The 18,453-nt window shown below is 36.3% G+C and overlaps 1 protein-coding gene across 7 annotated transcripts in view; it reads left to right on the top strand.

Annotated features, from left to right (window-relative positions):
- Positions 1–18,453, top strand: part of FER (FER tyrosine kinase) — a 424,607-nt gene that overhangs the window by 131,290 nt on the left and 274,864 nt on the right. For all 7 annotated transcript variants that reach the window (XM_040621988.1, XM_040621989.1, XM_040621985.1 and 4 more), the window contains one exon: positions 4,698–4,887. In XM_040621988.1, the coding sequence (XP_040477922.1) occupies positions 4,698–4,887 (190 nt within the window). The remainder of the gene's footprint in view (positions 1–4,697; positions 4,888–18,453) is intronic.

Raw genomic sequence — 18,453 nt, 5'->3', positions numbered from 1 at the left:
TCTCCATCAATTCTGAATGACAGCCTTGCTGGATAAAGGATCCTTGGCTGCATGTTTTTCTCTGAAAGAGCTTTAAAAATGCCCCCCAACCCTTTCTCTCATTCCAGGTCTGTGTAGACAGGTCTGACGTAATTCTGATACCTTTGCCTTGGTACGTGAGAGATTTCTTTGCCCGGGTCGCTTTCAATACTGTATCCTTGGATCTAATATTTGTGAAATGCACTATGACATGACGTGGCGTAGGTTTGTCGTGGTTGAGCTTGGGAGGGGTCCTCTCTGCCTCTTGGACACGAATGTTTGTTTCCCTTGCTAGATTAGGGAAGTTTTCAGCTACAATTTGTTCAAATATCTCTTCTAGACCCCTGTTTTTCTCCACCCCCTCGGGGATGTCGATGATTCTGACATTGTATCGTTTCATTGAGTCAGTGATCTCCCGTAACCTACATTCGTGGGCGTGGATTTTTTTATGTCCAGATTCTATTTTCGGTTTTTCTTCTACTAAACCATCCTCCAATTCGATAATACGTTCTTCTGCCTCAGTGACTCTGGCCGTCGGAGCCTCTAGTTTTGACTGCATTTGTCTCATAGAATTTTTAATTTCTGCCAGATTCACTCTCATTTCCGCCCTTAGAGATTCTATATTCTAATTAACATTTTCGTTAATACTTTTTTCAAGTCTACACATCATCTTGACCATTGTTACCCTGAATTCCGTTTCTGATAATTTGGTTATATCCATATCCATTAGTTCTTTGGCAGAGGCCACAGACTATTGTCTTTTCCTTGTTGGGGGGATTTCTCCTTCTCATCATTCTGATGAGGAGAGGTTGTGGGGTTGTCCAGAGCCCAGATTATTGACCGGACCCAGGCCATGCGCCCTTGTTTTATAGGGATCTTAGGGATGTGGGCTTCTTGATTTTTCAGCCTGCCTTCTGGGGGAGGGGCCTGCCATGCCGATACTCAGGCAACCCTGTTTGGGTAGAGTCTCCGTGTCCCCTGCGAGGGGGGATGGGAAGGGCACACTGTGAGCCGGTATTTCCAGGCTTTTGTTCTCTGGCGGCTTTCCCTGGCGGTTTGCTGTGCCTCTTCTGAGAGTCAGAGCAGCAGTGGCCGAATCTCAGCCTCTGTCTCAGAACAGAGGGATCGCGTACCGTTCTCCACTGATGTTCTGGCCACTTTAACTCTGTTTCTGTTGGTGCTGCTCAACCCTGCAGCGTCCCGGGATGTGCGCCCCACACCCAGCGTCCCAGCCCTCACTTCCAGGGCCAGCGCATCTCTGTCCTTTGTGTTTCTAACACCGCCAGCCGCCCCGGTGCGCTTCGAAGCTCCGGCCCTCAGTCTGGTGGCGTGTGTTCCTGGCTCCCGGGTCAGTCTGGTTCCAGTGAGCACACCGGATCTCCGTTTCAGTCTGGTGGCACACTCCCTGGCTCACCGGTCCCAGTCTGCTCTCTTGCGGGTGCCATCCAGGAGTCCGCCCGCTCCCCCGTGCAGGTGGCTACCGCTTCCTGGCACCCAAACACGGCGGCTCCCTCCCCCTTCCATTTATCTTCCGATATCTGTGCGGGGCTTCACAGCTCCCCGCTTCGTACCTCAATACTCAGCGCTGGAGATGTTCATTTGTAGCGATCCAGATGTATCTTCCTGCGTCTCAGGCTGATTCCGTGGGTGTTCAGGCTTGTCTGGTACCTATCCAGCTTGACTCAGGGGACCGGCTAAAAAAGGGGTCCCCTACTCCTCCACCATCTTCCCAACCTATCAAGTTTTTTTTTTTAATTCTAACTTTCTATAGTGGTTTAATCCTTCAGAAATTTTGTTTAGTACTTAATGAAGCTAAAGCTAATTTATTCACATCCTTCAAGTAACACAGTCATTTTTTTTTTTCCTGACTGAATAATACTTCTAACTCTAATATTGTTCTTCTAGGTCTGTATTCTATTTGTTACTGGCTACTGCACAACTATCTAATAATCCTTCTAGTTCAGCCATTTAAAATGGACAAAAAAGAGGTATCATTTCTCTTAGGGTTTGTGTTTGTTTTCTTTTCCTGCTATAACAAATTGCCACAGACTTGGTAACTTAAAACAACACCAGTTTATTCGCTTATATTTCTGGAAATCGGATGTTGGAAATGAATCTTATGAATCTAAAAGCATGTTGTTGATGGGGCTAATTTCTTTTGAAGGCTCTGTGTAGGGGCCGGATCTACTTTTTCTGTTTTTCCAGCTTCTAGAGACTTACATTTCTTGGCTCTTGGCCCCACATCACAGTGCCTTTCTTCCCTTTTTTTGGTTACATTGGCTTCTCTAACATCATCCCTTTTATTTCCCTCTTATCAGATGCTTCTGAATATTGGGTTCACGTGGATCATCTAAAACACTTCCCCATTCCAACGTCCGTAACTTCTAAAACTCCCTTTTACTGTGTAAGGTAACATATGTACAGGTTCTGGGGAGAAGGATGTAGTCACCTTTGGGGGCGTGCTATACAGTTGAAGAGATAATAAAATGTGTGTGTTTCACTCCCGAAACTCTCTTTCTTCGAATTTTGTTCAGCTGTTCAGTTAATATTTACTTTTTTGCAATTGTTGTTCCGTATTTGTCATTCCATATTCCAATTTTGTAGTTTTCATTCTTTTGATTATCATTATTATTTTATTTTGCATTTTTCCCTATATATGAAATTTATTTACAAAAAGCTAATGGTAGCAGTAATGGTTTTAGAGTGTTAGTATTTTCAAGTGTACTTTCCTATTATTTGGTCCACATTTGTGAAATCATTCACCCTCTTTTTGGACTCATCCTGCAGATGTACAGGAATATGTGTTTTTACCATCTTATCTTTTGCATTTTAAATTGTTCCTTATCCTCTTGTCATGTGGTTCTTTTGGTAGCTAGGAGATGCAAAGAAGGAACCCTCAAGAAGCTTAGGTTCATATGGGTGTAATCTTTTCTAGAACCCCGTCCTCATGAATTTATGTTCACAAAAGTGGTTGTTTTAAAAATCAACTTTCTCCGAAGAGATTCACGGAGAAAAAATACGTAAGCAATTTATCATGAAAAAAAGCTTACCATCTAATATGCCAACCAGCGTGAATTTATCAGGAAACCTGTGTGGATTTAGAACACAGGTCACAGAATGTTGAATGATGGTGATATAAATGATAATTGCTATTTACTGAATTCTTACTTTATGTTAGCTACTGTGCCAACAATTTTTTAAGTATTATCTCATTGTATTCAGAATAACCCTGACAATTTGGTATATTATCAATTTTTCCAGTGTTAAAACTGAAGATGAGAAAAACAACGTGATTAACTCATTACGTTGAATCTGTTCTCATTCAGTATAATTACACTCTTNTATGCCATGATGATTTTACTTGGGAAGTGTTAATGAGCTCTGACAGTATGGTACATCCTTCTTCATTACTTTTGCTGTGAACTCCACTGGTTAGAGGGGTTTGTCTTTTGAACATTGCTAGGTTTCTGGTGAAAATAATCTTACTCATTAGTTCTACTTTTCCCAAATTTCATTTAGTTCTCTACCTGAGTTCTCTTTTTGTTGGGATGCTCACCTGAAACTCATTGCAGTATACTGAGGAGATTGTAGCTTTCTTTATAGCATTCACTGAGGTTGCACCCTGCTCCCTTTGATTGGAATTGGGTTTTCAAAATATTGATCAACAGCATATTTATAAACAAATCTCTCTTGGTGGGCATTCCTTTTGCCTATGATTACTTATTCAATAAATATTGATCCATGTAAGTTCTGATTTAAGGGGGTAACATTTTCTGATCTTATTCTCCAGTTTTGAAGTTTTCTCCTATTGACAATCTATTGTCGCTTACATATTAATAACTATTTTCAGTGGTACGTGGCACAGTTCTTTAATATATTAATATACCATGTATGACAGCGTTTCCAGAAGGTGTTCCTTGCCACCACTACCTTTTTCTTGTGGCTTTAATGTGGGTGATTAGTTTGAAATTCCCTTTAGGGCAGATTTCAAGGGATAAAAGGTCACAATAAGGCGACATGTGGCCTATGTAATTCTCTAAAGAAGAAATGGGTAAGTCAGTTATCTTTGTAGTGGTGGTATTGGAAAGATCTGGGGACTTGTCTTGCGCTCATTTCCTCAATGACAGCTCAAGCCTCAGTCCTTGTCAGAACAGTTTTCTCCAACTCTAAAAACATACTCCTTGCAATATAAACACAGTTTTGTCCCAGGTTGTCACCTTGATTTGATTTATTTTACCTGAGGCACAGATCTGACTGCAGCTATATTCCATTTGAGATTTGAAATAAAATGAGATTCTGCTTCAGTCATATTAATTCACTTTAGGTTCCATACTTCTCAGCCTAAGTGTCCGTGCTCAGTGAGGTAGATGGCTTAGATGTAGAAGAAAATGAATGCCATAGATTATACTATATTTGAAAGGATCCTGAATTTGGTTTTTGTTTCCAAAGATTTTCTTCCATTTTGTTGTTTTTTTCCCCTTCCATTTTGTTAATGCTAACATTTAGTAAGTATTGTGATGACTTGAGAGCTGTTCGGTTTTATAATTCTAATGATTCTGAAGGACTGTTATAAAGATGAAAATGAAATAGAAGCATAACATACTTAACGTAGTTTCCTTTATAAAATCTTATTTCTTAAAGAAGTTGAAATAATTTATGTTTAATGTGTTCTCTTTCAGTATTGTGCTTCTGCTAAGCCAAAAACAGGCACTTGAAGAGCTGAAACAGTCAGTCCAGCAGCTGAGGTGCACCGAGGCAAAGTTTACAGCACAGAAAGAATTACTAGAGCAAAAAGTACAAGAAAATGAGGGGAAAGAGCCACCTCCAGTAGTAAATTATGAAGAAGATGCACGATCGGTTACATCTATGGTAAGCCAAAAGCAATCAGAAGAGAAATTTGAAGGACTAGTGTCTAGGTAATAAGTGAGTACAAAAATCAGTTCTTTTGCTGTGACAAATTATTACTCTTGTTAATATGCAGGGCCTATTAAACTTGTCTGTAAATGCAAAGTAGACTTGTCAGTCACCTCAGGTCAGTCACTCTCACGAACCACCTGTAGAGTCAGAGGAAAAAGCTCTTCTCTTGCCTTCACAACTGAATGAAAGACTGCAATATTTTTATTGCTGGGAGACAGCAGGATGGAGGGTGTTATTCTTAAGCTGGAAGTAGGAAATAAGGAGAAAGCTATTTATTATTATTTTCTTCTTAAGAACAGTAGAATCTTATTTACCTGAGATTGATGATGTATTTGTTGTTTGATATCACAAACATTTGATTTTGTTTAAAAATAGATTTTTTCTCATTAATATTCTTAAATGACATTAAATGCATTCAAATCCACCAACTAGAAATTCAACTTCATTTTATATAGTTTCATTAACTGTTTAAGAATGCCTAGTATAAATACTTTCTCTCCCCTTCCCTTTCTTTCTCCCTTCCCCCTCCCTCCTTTCCTTTTTTCCTTTCTTCCTTCCATCCTAAGTTGGTGGTTCTCTCCAAGGTGGCAGTTTTGCCCTCCAGGGGACATCTGGCAATATCTCCAGATGTTTCTGGTAGTTACAGTTAGTGGGTAGGACAGTGGTAGCTGATGTGTAGGGGTCGCTGATGCTTCTAAGCATCCTGTAATGCACAGGACAGCCCCTGCCTTTATACTCCCCACTCTCCAGCACAAAATATGAGGGGTGCCAAGGCTGAAAAAGCCTGAGCTCTGGCCGTGGCTTTTTCTGTGAGTAGCTGAATAGTCCATAAATAGAACTATCATAGTTAATGATACCATAGCTGATGTTTTAGGCATTTTTAGTTTATGTGGTTCTAAATAGTACAATTTGATTGTTAAACATATTCAGATGTCTCCATAGGGAAAAAAGGTTAGTATATGAAAATGTGATAAATGTGGAAATGAATGTGAAGTATTTAAATTATTGTGGCTATTCCCATTTTTGTTATTAATCGAGCCATACTAACCTGTATATGACATTGTTAATTATGAATTATATTTCCTTTCTCTCCTTTACTGTCCTGTCAGATAGTAAGGATTTTCCTGTATGTGCCATGGGCCCTTTCTTGGTTCTTGACAACTATCTGGTGTGTGCATTCTTTCAGAAGAACTTCTGAAGTTTATTCTTTTACTTGGGTTTTAAAAACCTTAGCTAGTAAATCTTTCGTACCCCGAGTGTACTTTATCATACTTCCTTGTCTCCATGTAGGTGTGCAATTGGTAACTTCATAGCTTGATGAGGTGGCAGATAGTTTTAGAATTAGCTATCTAGTTTATTTTAATTAATCCTGTGTGCAGATGACCCATATGGCCTTATTATTACGACAAAGCAAGATACTCAAGTCACTAGATGATAGCATATTCTCATTTGGTAACTATGACTAAAAACTAGACATTGAAAGTTAAAATATAACAGTTCATCAATTCTTATTTCGTTAGGAACTTGTGATCATTTGAAGCTTTATCTTTCATAATCATTGAAGAAAAACTTTTTCAATAAATGAATAAATAATGTTTCAGAGACATTGTATACTATAGCTGTGAGAACAAACTGCTTTCTGGCACTTTTAAACTTTCTCTTGTACCTATTATTACATGATGGTGAATAACGCTTTGGAAATTTTTAGCGATGTCATTTATTTCATTTTATTCAATTTATTTTAAATAGTTGAAATGGGAGTGCCTGGGTGGCTCAGCCATTAAGCGTCTGCCTTTGGCTTAGGTCATGATCCCAGGGTCCTGGGATCGAGCCCCGCATCGGGCTCCCTGCTCCACTGGGAGCCTGCTTCTCCCTTTCCCACTCCCCCTGCTTGTGTAAACTCTCAGTCTCTCTCTGTCAAATAAATAAATAAAATCTTTAAAAATAAATAAATAAATAGTTGAACTGTTAATTGTAAATATATCTTATCTATTCATTGAGGCAATGCCTTTAGTAAGTCTTTAAGGAATTTACAATGGAATGCCATAATTATGTAGTTTAAAGTAATAACATTTTATAAATCAATAGACAATTCCCCAAATTAATGCCAATTAATGAGATTTTACAGTATGTTTTATAAGACAAGTAAAAATACTTGCCATACAGTGTTTTTAAAGCTTATATGCTCACATATATCTGTGAAATTTTTGCATAATTCAGTCTTTTCAATTAATAATTAGAATATTACTTTCTAATTTATTAAAAATCAGTAAAAATATTAAAGCTTTAAAAAGATTTTTCCTAAATGACTGTTTAAGCATTGTTTCATTAATAGCATTACAAGAAAAGGCTGAAATTAACTTAAGTAATTCTATTGGTATTCCATCCTTATAAGTATCTAAAAAATTTCTACAAGGGAAATTTAGTTGAATATGGCAGAATTAGAAGAACTAAAAATTAAATTATGATACCATGGAAGATCATGAAAACTTGACCTAAAAATTATTTATTTAAGGGTAAGAGAAAACAATTAGCTATTTAACATGATCCTAATTAATGGCAGTGTTAACCAGTACTCTTCCTCTTCAGTGGTGAAGAGTGCCTTAAGGAGCTGCATCACTAAGATGGGCCATAGATTCTTATAAAAATTTTAAGGTGATTCAAATGTGTAATCAGGTTCTTAGATACATTGATGTTTATTTTGGCTATATAATTCAGTAAGAATGAAAAGCCATCTATTAATTTATAGAAATCTAAAAAAAAAATGTGGAGGCAGATAATATAATCATCTCTATCAGGAGAAGTCATCTTCCTAATATTGTCTCTTTTAAACCTAGGTCTAATTTTGGTCAAAATACCAAGGGGAAAATGATATTAAATATTACACAGTAATTCTCTATTGTCTGGGCATAAATATGTTTTATTTATTCATTCAAGAAACATTTATTGAGCACCTACTATGTGTCAAGCACATTTTTAGATGATTGAGATACATCAGTGAATAAAACTAATTAACCCCCCCCTCTTTTAGAGATAAAAATCTGTGGTGAGTGGCAGTTAATAAATAAGTAGTAAATTATATATTATATTGGAAGATAGTAAATGCCAAGGAATAGAAACAGAGCAGGGTAGATGGTTGGGTGTCTAGAGGTTGGGACACAACTTAAGTCCAAGTCAGGATAAGCATCATTGGGAAGTTGACATTTGAACAAAGACTGGTAACAGGGAGCTACTAAATCCCTTAATTTCTGGGGAAAGAGCCTTTCAGTCAGAGGGTGCACCTGTTGCAAAGGCTATTGTGCAGGAGCATATTGGACTAATCAGGGTGTGGTTAGGAAGTCTGAGTGGAGGGGAAGGTGAGACTACAGGAAATGAGATTGGAGAAGTATTAGACAACCGATCTTGGGGCTTCGTGGACCATAATTAAGGATTATGGCTTTTCTCTAAGTGAAGTGGGGAGCCACCGGGTTGGAGAGTAGTAACAGAGGAATAATGTGCTCTTACTTTTTATTTAAATGGATTACTGTAGCAACTATGTGGAGAATTACTTAAGGGGAACAAGAATGAAAGAATGAGATTTTTGCAGTTGCCCACATTATAGAAGATTACAGTTTGAGCAAGGATGGTCATAGCAGGAGTAGTAGCAAGAAGTGCTTTGCTTCTGGATATATTTTGAAGGTTGACCGTAGGAGATTTCCTTGGATTAAATGTGAGGTATGAAGGAGAATAGTCAAGGATGATTTTAACGTTTTTAGCAGGAGACCTAGAGGAATAAAATTTGTTTTGAAGCATGGAAGGATTATACCTAGAGCAGCTTTGAAGGGANAGAGCAAGTCTTCAGTTTGTCTTTCTAAAAAAAACAAGTCATTGTCAAAATTTGGTATTTGGGCCATGAGTTCAGGAGTATGATTTGAACTAGAGATAGAAATTTGAGTCATAGGTATCAGATGGTATTTAAAATCATTTGACTATAGGTGGTCACCAAGTGAGAGAGAATAGAGAAAGAGAAACAAGGACTGAACTCTGGGGCACTTCAAGTTAGGTGGTCTAGGAGAGGAGGACCTAGTAGGATCTAAGGAGTGACCAGTGAGTTAGTAGAAAAATCGGAAGAATTTGGTGTCCTCAAAGTGTTCTGAGGAGAAATGAGTTCCAGAATCCGGGGCTTGCTGGGTTAAGACAAAAGAAACCTTTGTACTGACTGCCGGAATTTTCTAAACTTTTACTATCCAATGCCTAAGAGGGGAAATATAGCATGGAATAGCAGTGTCTCTGAAAATTTTGACCAAATTCCTTTTCAAAGAGTGTCCTGAAGGGTCCACAGTGCAATGGAACATACTTTGGGAAATACTGAATTAGAAAATAAATCTTTCTTATCTGATTGGGTTGTTTGCAGATTAAAGGTGCTGATAATTTTGAAGGCATTTTGAGTTGCTTAAATGGTCTATAAACCCAAGGATTATTTTATTTTATTCTTCAATTCTAGCTCTTCAGGGCAGAAGAATCTGCCTTTTGGAGCTTATTAGGAAGGTGAACTCTTTGTTGGCTGTCCTTGGATAATGATGGAAATACCAAAATTTTCTAATCTCTGAGTAATATCGATTTTCCTATTTTTGAAATTAATTAATTAGTTAATTAATTTAAAAGCATCACCTTCCTTCATGTTTGTTTATAGCTGTCCAGTTATAAGCAGATAAGTTCTCAATCAGTATCTGTTGAATTGAGGAATTGGACATCCTTTTCACTCTAGAGTAATCTAGTTGTTTTACTTTATAATAGCATGTGCTGAGCACCAAGTATAATAATTTTTGATGACAGAATCTTTCTTATATGTCAGATATATCTGGAATTGATGGCACTTTATAATGAGCTCTTACTTTTTAAATATGGTTAGCTATTCTGTAAGATAATTGCCTTTACTTTGATGTTTCTGAATTTGCACATTTTTAAACTCTTTGCTAGACTAATATGCAACATATATTTATCTTCTCTGCAAATCTTACTAAGTTCTGCTTAGGTGAACAGCACTATCAATAAAATCCTGTTTTGTTGTATTTGCAATCAACAAAACATCTGGTTTATTGACTAAATATTGTCTGTCATTATGACTCAGTAGTAGTCCATTATGTAGTAGTATCTGATGGATTTTCAATTTTATAGTTAAACTCCAAAATGGATTGATATCAGTTGAGATTGGCAATATCATCGAAGCTTTATCTGTTTTCATCATCAGGTACCCTTCCTTTCTTTCGATATATAAGATCGATATTAATTTGAAGCCTTGCTCATTAAGTACATTGAAAAAAGTACCAGACAAAAAAATCAGGAGAATGGAATTGAGCTTTGCTTCTGCTTTGCGATCATGGTCAAGTTCCTTAACCTTTCCGAGTTTTCCTTTCTGTAGAAAGAAGGAATAAATATATATCCACCTTGCCAGACCAGATTTTTATGACACTGACAGGGGATAATGTGTGTGATATATTATCGAAACACATAAGATTTTATTTCAGGTTTTTTCTAATAATACACCTTAGTTCCCATGTGGATTAATTAGTACTCATTGAGTTAAGTATGGATTGTAGATTTTTCTGCAGAATTATCTTATGTATTTCTTATTTATAAAGGCAAAACCTTAATTAATTTTTCTGGGTAGGTAGTACATGTACAAATACCGGAGTCTAAGTGTCCCTTCCTTAGTCTCCCAGTTTTCTACCTCAGAGGTAACCTTCCAGAAGCATTGTATGCAGATAAAAACATAAATGTTCATTATATGCCTCCTGCTCTTACACAAATGGTAGCGCGTACAACAATATTGTTCTGTACCTTACTTTTTAACTTAATATGTTTTAGGTATCATTTCATAATAGAGCATATACAGTTGCTTCCTTCTTTTTCATTTGTACAATCAGCAAATACTTATTGTCAGGTGTTGTGGTATCATTTTAGATTTTGGAGATGTAGTAGTGCACAAAATAAACATGATTTTTTTCTGTCCTCCTGGACCTTTCACTCTATGTGGGACAGACAGACAAACAGTTAAATATATATGTTAAATGGTAAATATATTAAATTTTAAACATATAGTTTTATATATGTCAAGTGGTGGTAAGTTCTTTGGAGATAAATAAATCAAGATGGAAGAGGAAGGGTGATGGGAGGTGTTTTTATATATAGGGCTGTCAAGTAAGTCTTCACTGATAAAGTAGTATTTATGCAGAAATCTGAAAGAACTAAGGGAGCAAATGTTGCGACTGCCTGAAATGAGAATATTCCAGAACAGAGTGAGAGAGAATAAATAAGAGATGGGGTCAGAGAAGTAATAGTCATTTAGATCATACAGTCAGATGGATTATTGTAAAGACTTTGATGCTAACTGTTAGAGAACGTAGAAACCACTGAAGATTCTGAGCAAAGGAGTGACATATTTACACGGTTTTCAACCTTCTGTCATTGTAAAGATAGCTTTGGTAAAATCCTTATAATAGTACAATGTGTATAAAAGGAGTTTATGTGCAAGACACATTTTAGAAGGTTTTGTGCAGCTATATAGGTTTAGATTTTACTCTCAAAATAGTTTAAAAGTTTTTAAACCTGATAACAATGTCAGTTATAGATGTTAATTATATTAATATTGAATTAATGTATCAGTCTTGTAGATTAATAAACTTTTCTTCTAGCTTTCCTATGGCATAAATTTTGTCATGCTGAACTTTCAGTGGCTTTGTAGGCCGTTAATATTATTAAATTATCTTAGGATCTGATACCTGAAGTATATTTACAGCTATATGTTATGCTTTATGTTTATTTAGTTTAAAAATTCCTAATATATAAAACAAAGAAGAGATGATTATGAGTAAGTTACACAAGCCTTGTTGACTTTTCCAAATGACTCAAGTCAAGATTCCTTAACATTACTAATGATCAGGCAAATGTCAATCAAAACTAGAATGAGATGCCAATCAAAAGAACCAGAATGAAATGCCAGTCAAAACCTCATGCCTGTTAGAGGTTAGGCTAATAGTTAGATAATAATAGTTAGGCTATTATTACGAAGACAAGAAAGAACAAGTGTTGGCGAGGATGTGGAGGAAAGGAAACCCTTGTGTACTGTTGGTGGGAATGCAAACTGGTGCAGCCACTATGGAAAACAATATGGAGGTTCTTCAAAAAATTAAAAATAGAATTACCATATGATCCAGCAATTCCATTTCTGGGTATTCATCTGAAGGAAATGAAAATACTAACCTGAAAAGATATCTGTCTACACCCCCATGTTCATAGGAGTATTGTTTATAATAGCCAAGATATGGAAACGACCTGAGTGTCCACCAGTGGATTAAATATAAAGAAGATGTGGTATATATATATATATATAATGGAATATTGTTCCTCATAAGAGAGAATGAAATCTTTCCATTTGTGATGATATGGATGGACCTTGAGGACTTATATGCTAAATGAAATAAGTAAGACAGAGAAAGACAAATACTGTATGGTATCTGGAATTTTTTTTAGAACAGATTGGTGGTTGCCAGAGACAGGGTTGGGAGGTGGGTAAATGGGTGAAGGTGGTCAAAAGGTATAAACTTCCAGTTACAAAATACATAAGTCCTGGTATGTAATGTACAGCCTGATGACTATAGTTAGTAATACTCTAGTATGTATTTGATATTTGCTAAGAAAGTAGATCTTAAAAGTTCTCAGTATGAGAAAAAAATTTGGTAACTATGGTGATACATGTTAACTAGACTTACTGTGATTATTTCACAATATATGCAAATATCGAATCACACCTGAAACTAATATAATGTTTTATCTCAATTATATTTCAATTTAAAAAAAAGGATTCTTTTAAATATTCATTTTTTTTGGTTCATACAAATGAAGTCATTTCATATCATGGGCCAATTAATGGATGGTGCTGGTGATGTTCTTTTGCGTTAGGCTGTAGTATCTTCTATCGGGAAAAGAAACCTTAAAATTTCAAAATATTTTCAATTTATATTTTAACTATTGTCTGTGCTCATATGCATATGCAGTGAATATATAGGCCAAATCAAGTAAATAGTAAAAGAAAAGGAACTTTTTCATTTCTTTATGTATGTATGTGTATATGTATATATATGTGTATATACATAGCACAAATGAAATGAAAAAACTATTTTTCATTTTCATTTATATATATATATGTTCCTATGTATATAAACATGTGTATGTATATTTCAAACTTATCGTTTAAATTATGAATTTCTTAATATCTTAGCACAAACTAATGGCCAGGGGTTAATTAGCCCTAAAACAATATAATAAAAAGAGAAAAATAGGAAAGAATTAAATATCTACTATGATTTATACAAATAAGAGAATTAAACACTCAGATTTATTCAGTCATTTGGAATTCATCAAGTGTTTTATGATTACTTAGTACATGATTATTATGTATGGGGGGTTTTTGGAAGGGTGGGTCAAAGATAAAATAGATTTAGACCTTGCCATATGGTTTGGTGGGGGAGATGGAGCAGAAGTAATTGATTAATAATTAATGGAAAGTTGACTGCATTTTGACTTTTATAAAGTATCCATGCATTAAAACATTTCAAAAAATTTAGGTGCTTAGCGGTTCCTAGATATACACTGAGCAGATGATTATAGAGGAAATGAATAGGTTCAGAATTTCAAAATATCTTTTGGCAGGTTATAATTGACGCCACTCAGTTTTAAAAAAAAATGGTTTAAATGTTAAAGTTGGTTTCTATCAAATATTTCTCACTTTATAAAGAATTATGGCAGTGGTATTTTAAGAGAGTGACAAAGTCTCGAGTGGTTACAGAGATAATGACTAATGTGTGATTGCAACAGAACCATCACTATCGAGAGCTCTCCAGCTGCAGAACCAGGCTGCTTGGATTTGTATCTCTGCTCCACCACTTTAAGTGTGTGATGTTAGGGACTTTTCCTGCCTTTATTTCCCAATACGTAAAGTGGGAATTACAGTTTTACCTACTCTTGGGTTCATTGTGAGAAATGGTTAAGTTTACACATTGAAAGCACATAGAATAGTCTCTGCCACTTAGCAAATCACTATTCTTTTTTTTTTTTTTTAAGATTTTATTTATTTATTTGACACAGAGACATCCAGTGAGAGAGAGACAAGCAGGGGGAGTGGGAGAGGAAGAAGCAGGCTCCCAGCAGAGGAGCCTGATTGATGTGGGGCTCGATCCCAGAGCCCCGGGATCACGCCCTGAGCCAAAGGCAGACGCTCAACAACTGAGCCACCCAGGCGCCCTGCAAATCACTATTCTATTTAATAGCTGATATTTGATTATTTGGTTATCACAGAAATGATAATGATTTAATGTATGTGCTTATTTCTCTGCTAGTCTTTATTCCTTAGTAGTGATGCTATTTTTCATTAAGCATAATTCTTTTAAAAATATAAGCTATTAATTTTTAGGTGATAGATAAACATGTTTGGGATCTACTCTGTATTGAAAGTATTGTTACCTTTTGTCCACAAGAGATTACAGAATACTTTTAAAATAAAGTCTCATGTTATTAATGTATGACTTATGTATTGCTGACATCAGTAGGGTTGACTACCTAAATTTTTTGAAGAAAAATATTAGTGTTACTGGTTTAACTACTTGAAGCTCAGTTTTTTCTACTCCTGCACCATTGAAGTTTGTGTGAGGACAAGCAATTTTCATAAAAATATCACATAATCACATTTTAATGCCAGTTTTCTTTTATAGTTTAATGTGAATGAAAGAAAAAAGTCCCTAAATGCCATTCTATTTTATGATTATTTATTCATTCCTGAAATAACATTTTTCTTTTAAGTTTGCAATTATGGAAAATTCAATTAACAGCTTTTAAACTCATATTAACTTTTAGAAGTAACTCTTCTGGTAAATTCATGCAACACTACTACTCACTCTATCAATTGAAATCTGGTTTTCTTCATACTCCTTTTGTCCTTTTCTCTCAGTATTATTTAAAGGCTCCCTTTGTAGCAGTAGGGCAGGGCGGAGAAACTGGGAGTTTGAGTGAAATCATTCTGAGTTTATTTGCCTTTCGGTGAATTTTTACCTCCACCCCTCCCAACCTCAGTTTTTCCATCTGTAAAATGTGGTTAGTAATATGCTCCTCACGGGATCATTATCAGGACTCAGTGAATGAATGCAAAGGCAGAGGCTTGTTACAGAGCTCCAGACAAAATTAGGAGGGTACCAGTACGCATTTGGTTTTTGTTCCTTTTCTTTCCTCTGCCTTCGCCATTTCTCTTTCTCTCCTTTCTCTTCCACCTTTGTCCCCGTATGTCCTCTTCCCTCCTCTGCCTATTAAAACGTTTAACCAACTTCTTTGAATATTATGCATCATGTTCGGAGACATCGGGGGTAATAGACAAAGTCTCTGCATTCATAGATCTACATTTAGCAGAAAATGGCAATAAACAACTGATTAACAAGAAAACATCAGAGTTAAGTGCTGTGATGAAATTGATCATTAACATTCCTCAGGCTTTAGCCCTCAGCCCTTGGTTTTCAATCCTTTCTTTGTAATCAAGTATCTGTGGGCTTTTTTCCCCTTTCTGTCATTCTTTAAACAACACATGACAACTCCTAAATCTACATTTCCAAGGAAACTGGGAATACTGGAATACCAGTCAAGATAAAGATGAAAAATGAAAGCAGAGAAGTGAAGTGAGTTATGCAAGTTCATACGCAAAAAGGTTAAATATAATAAAACATTTAAATTTATTAACAACAATTTCATTATTATTCACACACTAGATTTTCTTCCTGTGATATTTCCTCCCAGATTAACTGTTTACTTGACTGATAGACACAGTATCAACTGGCATTCATTCTGTGTTAATTAAAAATTAAAAAACAACAACAGCAGATTTTGGACTATTATGTAGGTTAATGCAGATACTTTGAAAAGACAAGAAAATATAATTACCTGAAGAAAAAAGATATTTAGTTACATGGCTAATTTGTCATAATAATTGTAAATAATAAAATTGCTAAAAATTTCTGGGGTGCCTGGGTGGCTCGGTCGGTTGAGCATCTGACTCTTGATTTCAGCTCAAGTTATCGTCTGGGTGGTGGGATGAGGGAACCCCATCTCAGTCTCCATGCTCAGAAGGGAGTCTGCTTGAAGGATTCTCTCCCTCTACCCTTCCCCCCCACTCACTCACAGGCACTCTCTCCAAATAAATCTTTAAAAATTGAGAAAAATTTCTATTTATAAATGAATACAATTCTTCCATTTCTCTTATGCTGTAATTTTTTAAATCATAAGGCACTTGCAAAGACCTCAGTAAAGGAAGGCGAGTGTGTGAGAGGCCAGTAGATTATAGCATTGAGAGTGAAAATGCCCTGGCTTCATTTATGCTGTTATTATAAATACTCATCTCTTACAATTATTTTCTCTTATAATAGTATAGAGATGCCGGTGTTTAACACAGTACCTGGCAAAGAGTAAATGCTCAATAAACTTCTCTTCAGTGTGCCTGATGTTGCAAAATGAAACCATTGGTAATTGGAGTCTAGTATTTAGTAAAAGCTGGGCTCTGTCTCTACATAGTCTGGTATATAAGCACCAAACTGACCAAAACACCTACTCAGGTAATGCAGAGGGGCAAATTATTCCGGAATATGTTTTAGAAAGTAATGAAGTCTTTATAACACTGATGGGAAGGAAAGAATGCAGAGAAATAGTCTCAACTAGTGTTATTACCACTTCTAGATAGACAAAGTAAAAAACTTAGTATTTTGTGTCATTTAAGCAGGGCCAGGATGCACTGTGTTCTCAAAAATATCTTAGTGGTTCGGATATTTTATCCCAGTACCTCCACTCCTGGGCATAGATTCAACAGAAATGAATCATATCATCGCCAAAAGACATGTACAAGAATATTCACAGGAGTACATTATTTATATTAGCCCCAAACTGAAAACTGCCAAATGTCAACAGTAGAATAGATAAATTACAGAATATTTACCAGTTGGTAAATATGTAATGAGAATGAACATATTATGACTACATACAACAGTATGGATGAATCTTACAAACATAATGTTGAGTGAAAGATACCAGACATTACATATTTTGTGATTCCATTGATGTGGAGTTCAAAAAGAGGCCAAGGTAATCAATAATATTAGAAGTTAGGATAGTGGTTACCCTTGGCAGTGGTTACACCTTGGGATGGGGGGAGTGACTAAAAGGCACACAGCAGACTTTTGGATTACAAACGTGACTTGTTTTTTGATATGTGTTCTGGTCACAGGGATCTATTCAATCTGTGAAACGTTCATGAACAGTACACTTTTGATATTTATACCCTGCTATATGCATCTTGTACTCCACCTAAAATTTTCAGAAAAAAATTCATTCTAGTTTAGCATGGGGCCAGTATGAAAGCGTGCTCAATTCTGTATGTGTGTGTTAGTTTTTGCCTGTATGTTGGGCAAATTTTGGCGGTCTTTTCAGAATTATGTGGCAGGAGGTGGGGTGCTTTTTAAATTATACAGGCCATCCTTTTATCTCTGTCAGCCATTCCCTTCCCATAGAATGGTATTTTTTTTCTTGGACTCTATACTTCCCTCCCTTCCTTTCTCTTTTCTTAACAAGCCATGCTTAACTGTAATGTTTGCTCAGAAAGTGTTGTGTCTTTCAGGTCTCTTGGGTTGAAAAAAGTTTGAGGACCATTGTGCAAACGATGTTGCCTTAAACAGCTCTTTTAAATTCTGAGTGCCTCTTGGGAAAGTGACATATTAATCTTTGTGAGATATTAATAGGTACCTCCAATCAGGGGCGTAGGAGAGCTGAAGAAAGTGCGAGTCACCCTGCAAGCAGGTAGTGCAAGTTTGGCAGCTCTAACACAGATCAGCATCCTCACGAGTGGGTGTGGTGTTGGAAAGCAAAGTTAGAGAGCGCCGAAGATGAATTTAGTCTGTTTCACAATTTTGCCTAAACCTGGCTCTTCCCTTTTCAGAAGTAATTTTGATTGAGAGAAGTATGTGGAAAAAAGAATAGAGGAGAAGGCTTAGAAAAAGGTCTTGAAATTTTGGGAAGGAGAACTGACTTCTGTAGTATAGCCAGGAGTGGTAGAGGGCTGCAGGGGGAAACAAATGGGCTTAGCAAGCGCAAGGAGGATGTGGCGTAGGCAGGTAATTTGGGAAGTTGAAATAAAGTGGGCTATAGATTATGAAGTGTGGCTGGTTTCAGTGGCTGAAAGACCAAGAACTGGACTGGTAGAGGTAGAAGGTCAGGCAGAGTCAAATGGGATCCAGTTGGTAAGAAAAGCTATGGTCGTCTTTTGAGATGTTTCATTAATCTAAGAGTCATTAGAATCTTAGATGTTCCAAATAGTCGGAAACTACTGAAACTCTGGCAGTTTAAATGGTTTGTGTTCCTTTTTCTTTTCTTTTTTCCAATTAGATACAGTCTTATGGAGTCAGAACAGTGTTCTTATCCCACAAAGGTGTTTTGTAGTTTTGACCAGGGGAT

This window comes from Ursus maritimus, unplaced genomic scaffold (assembly GCF_017311325.1).
Source record: "Ursus maritimus isolate PB19 unplaced genomic scaffold, ASM1731132v1 scaffold_5, whole genome shotgun sequence".
NCBI lineage: Eukaryota > Metazoa > Chordata > Mammalia > Carnivora > Ursidae > Ursus > Ursus maritimus.
The sequence above is the reverse complement of the archived record's forward strand: the minus strand, read 5'-3'. Positions and strand labels throughout refer to the sequence as shown.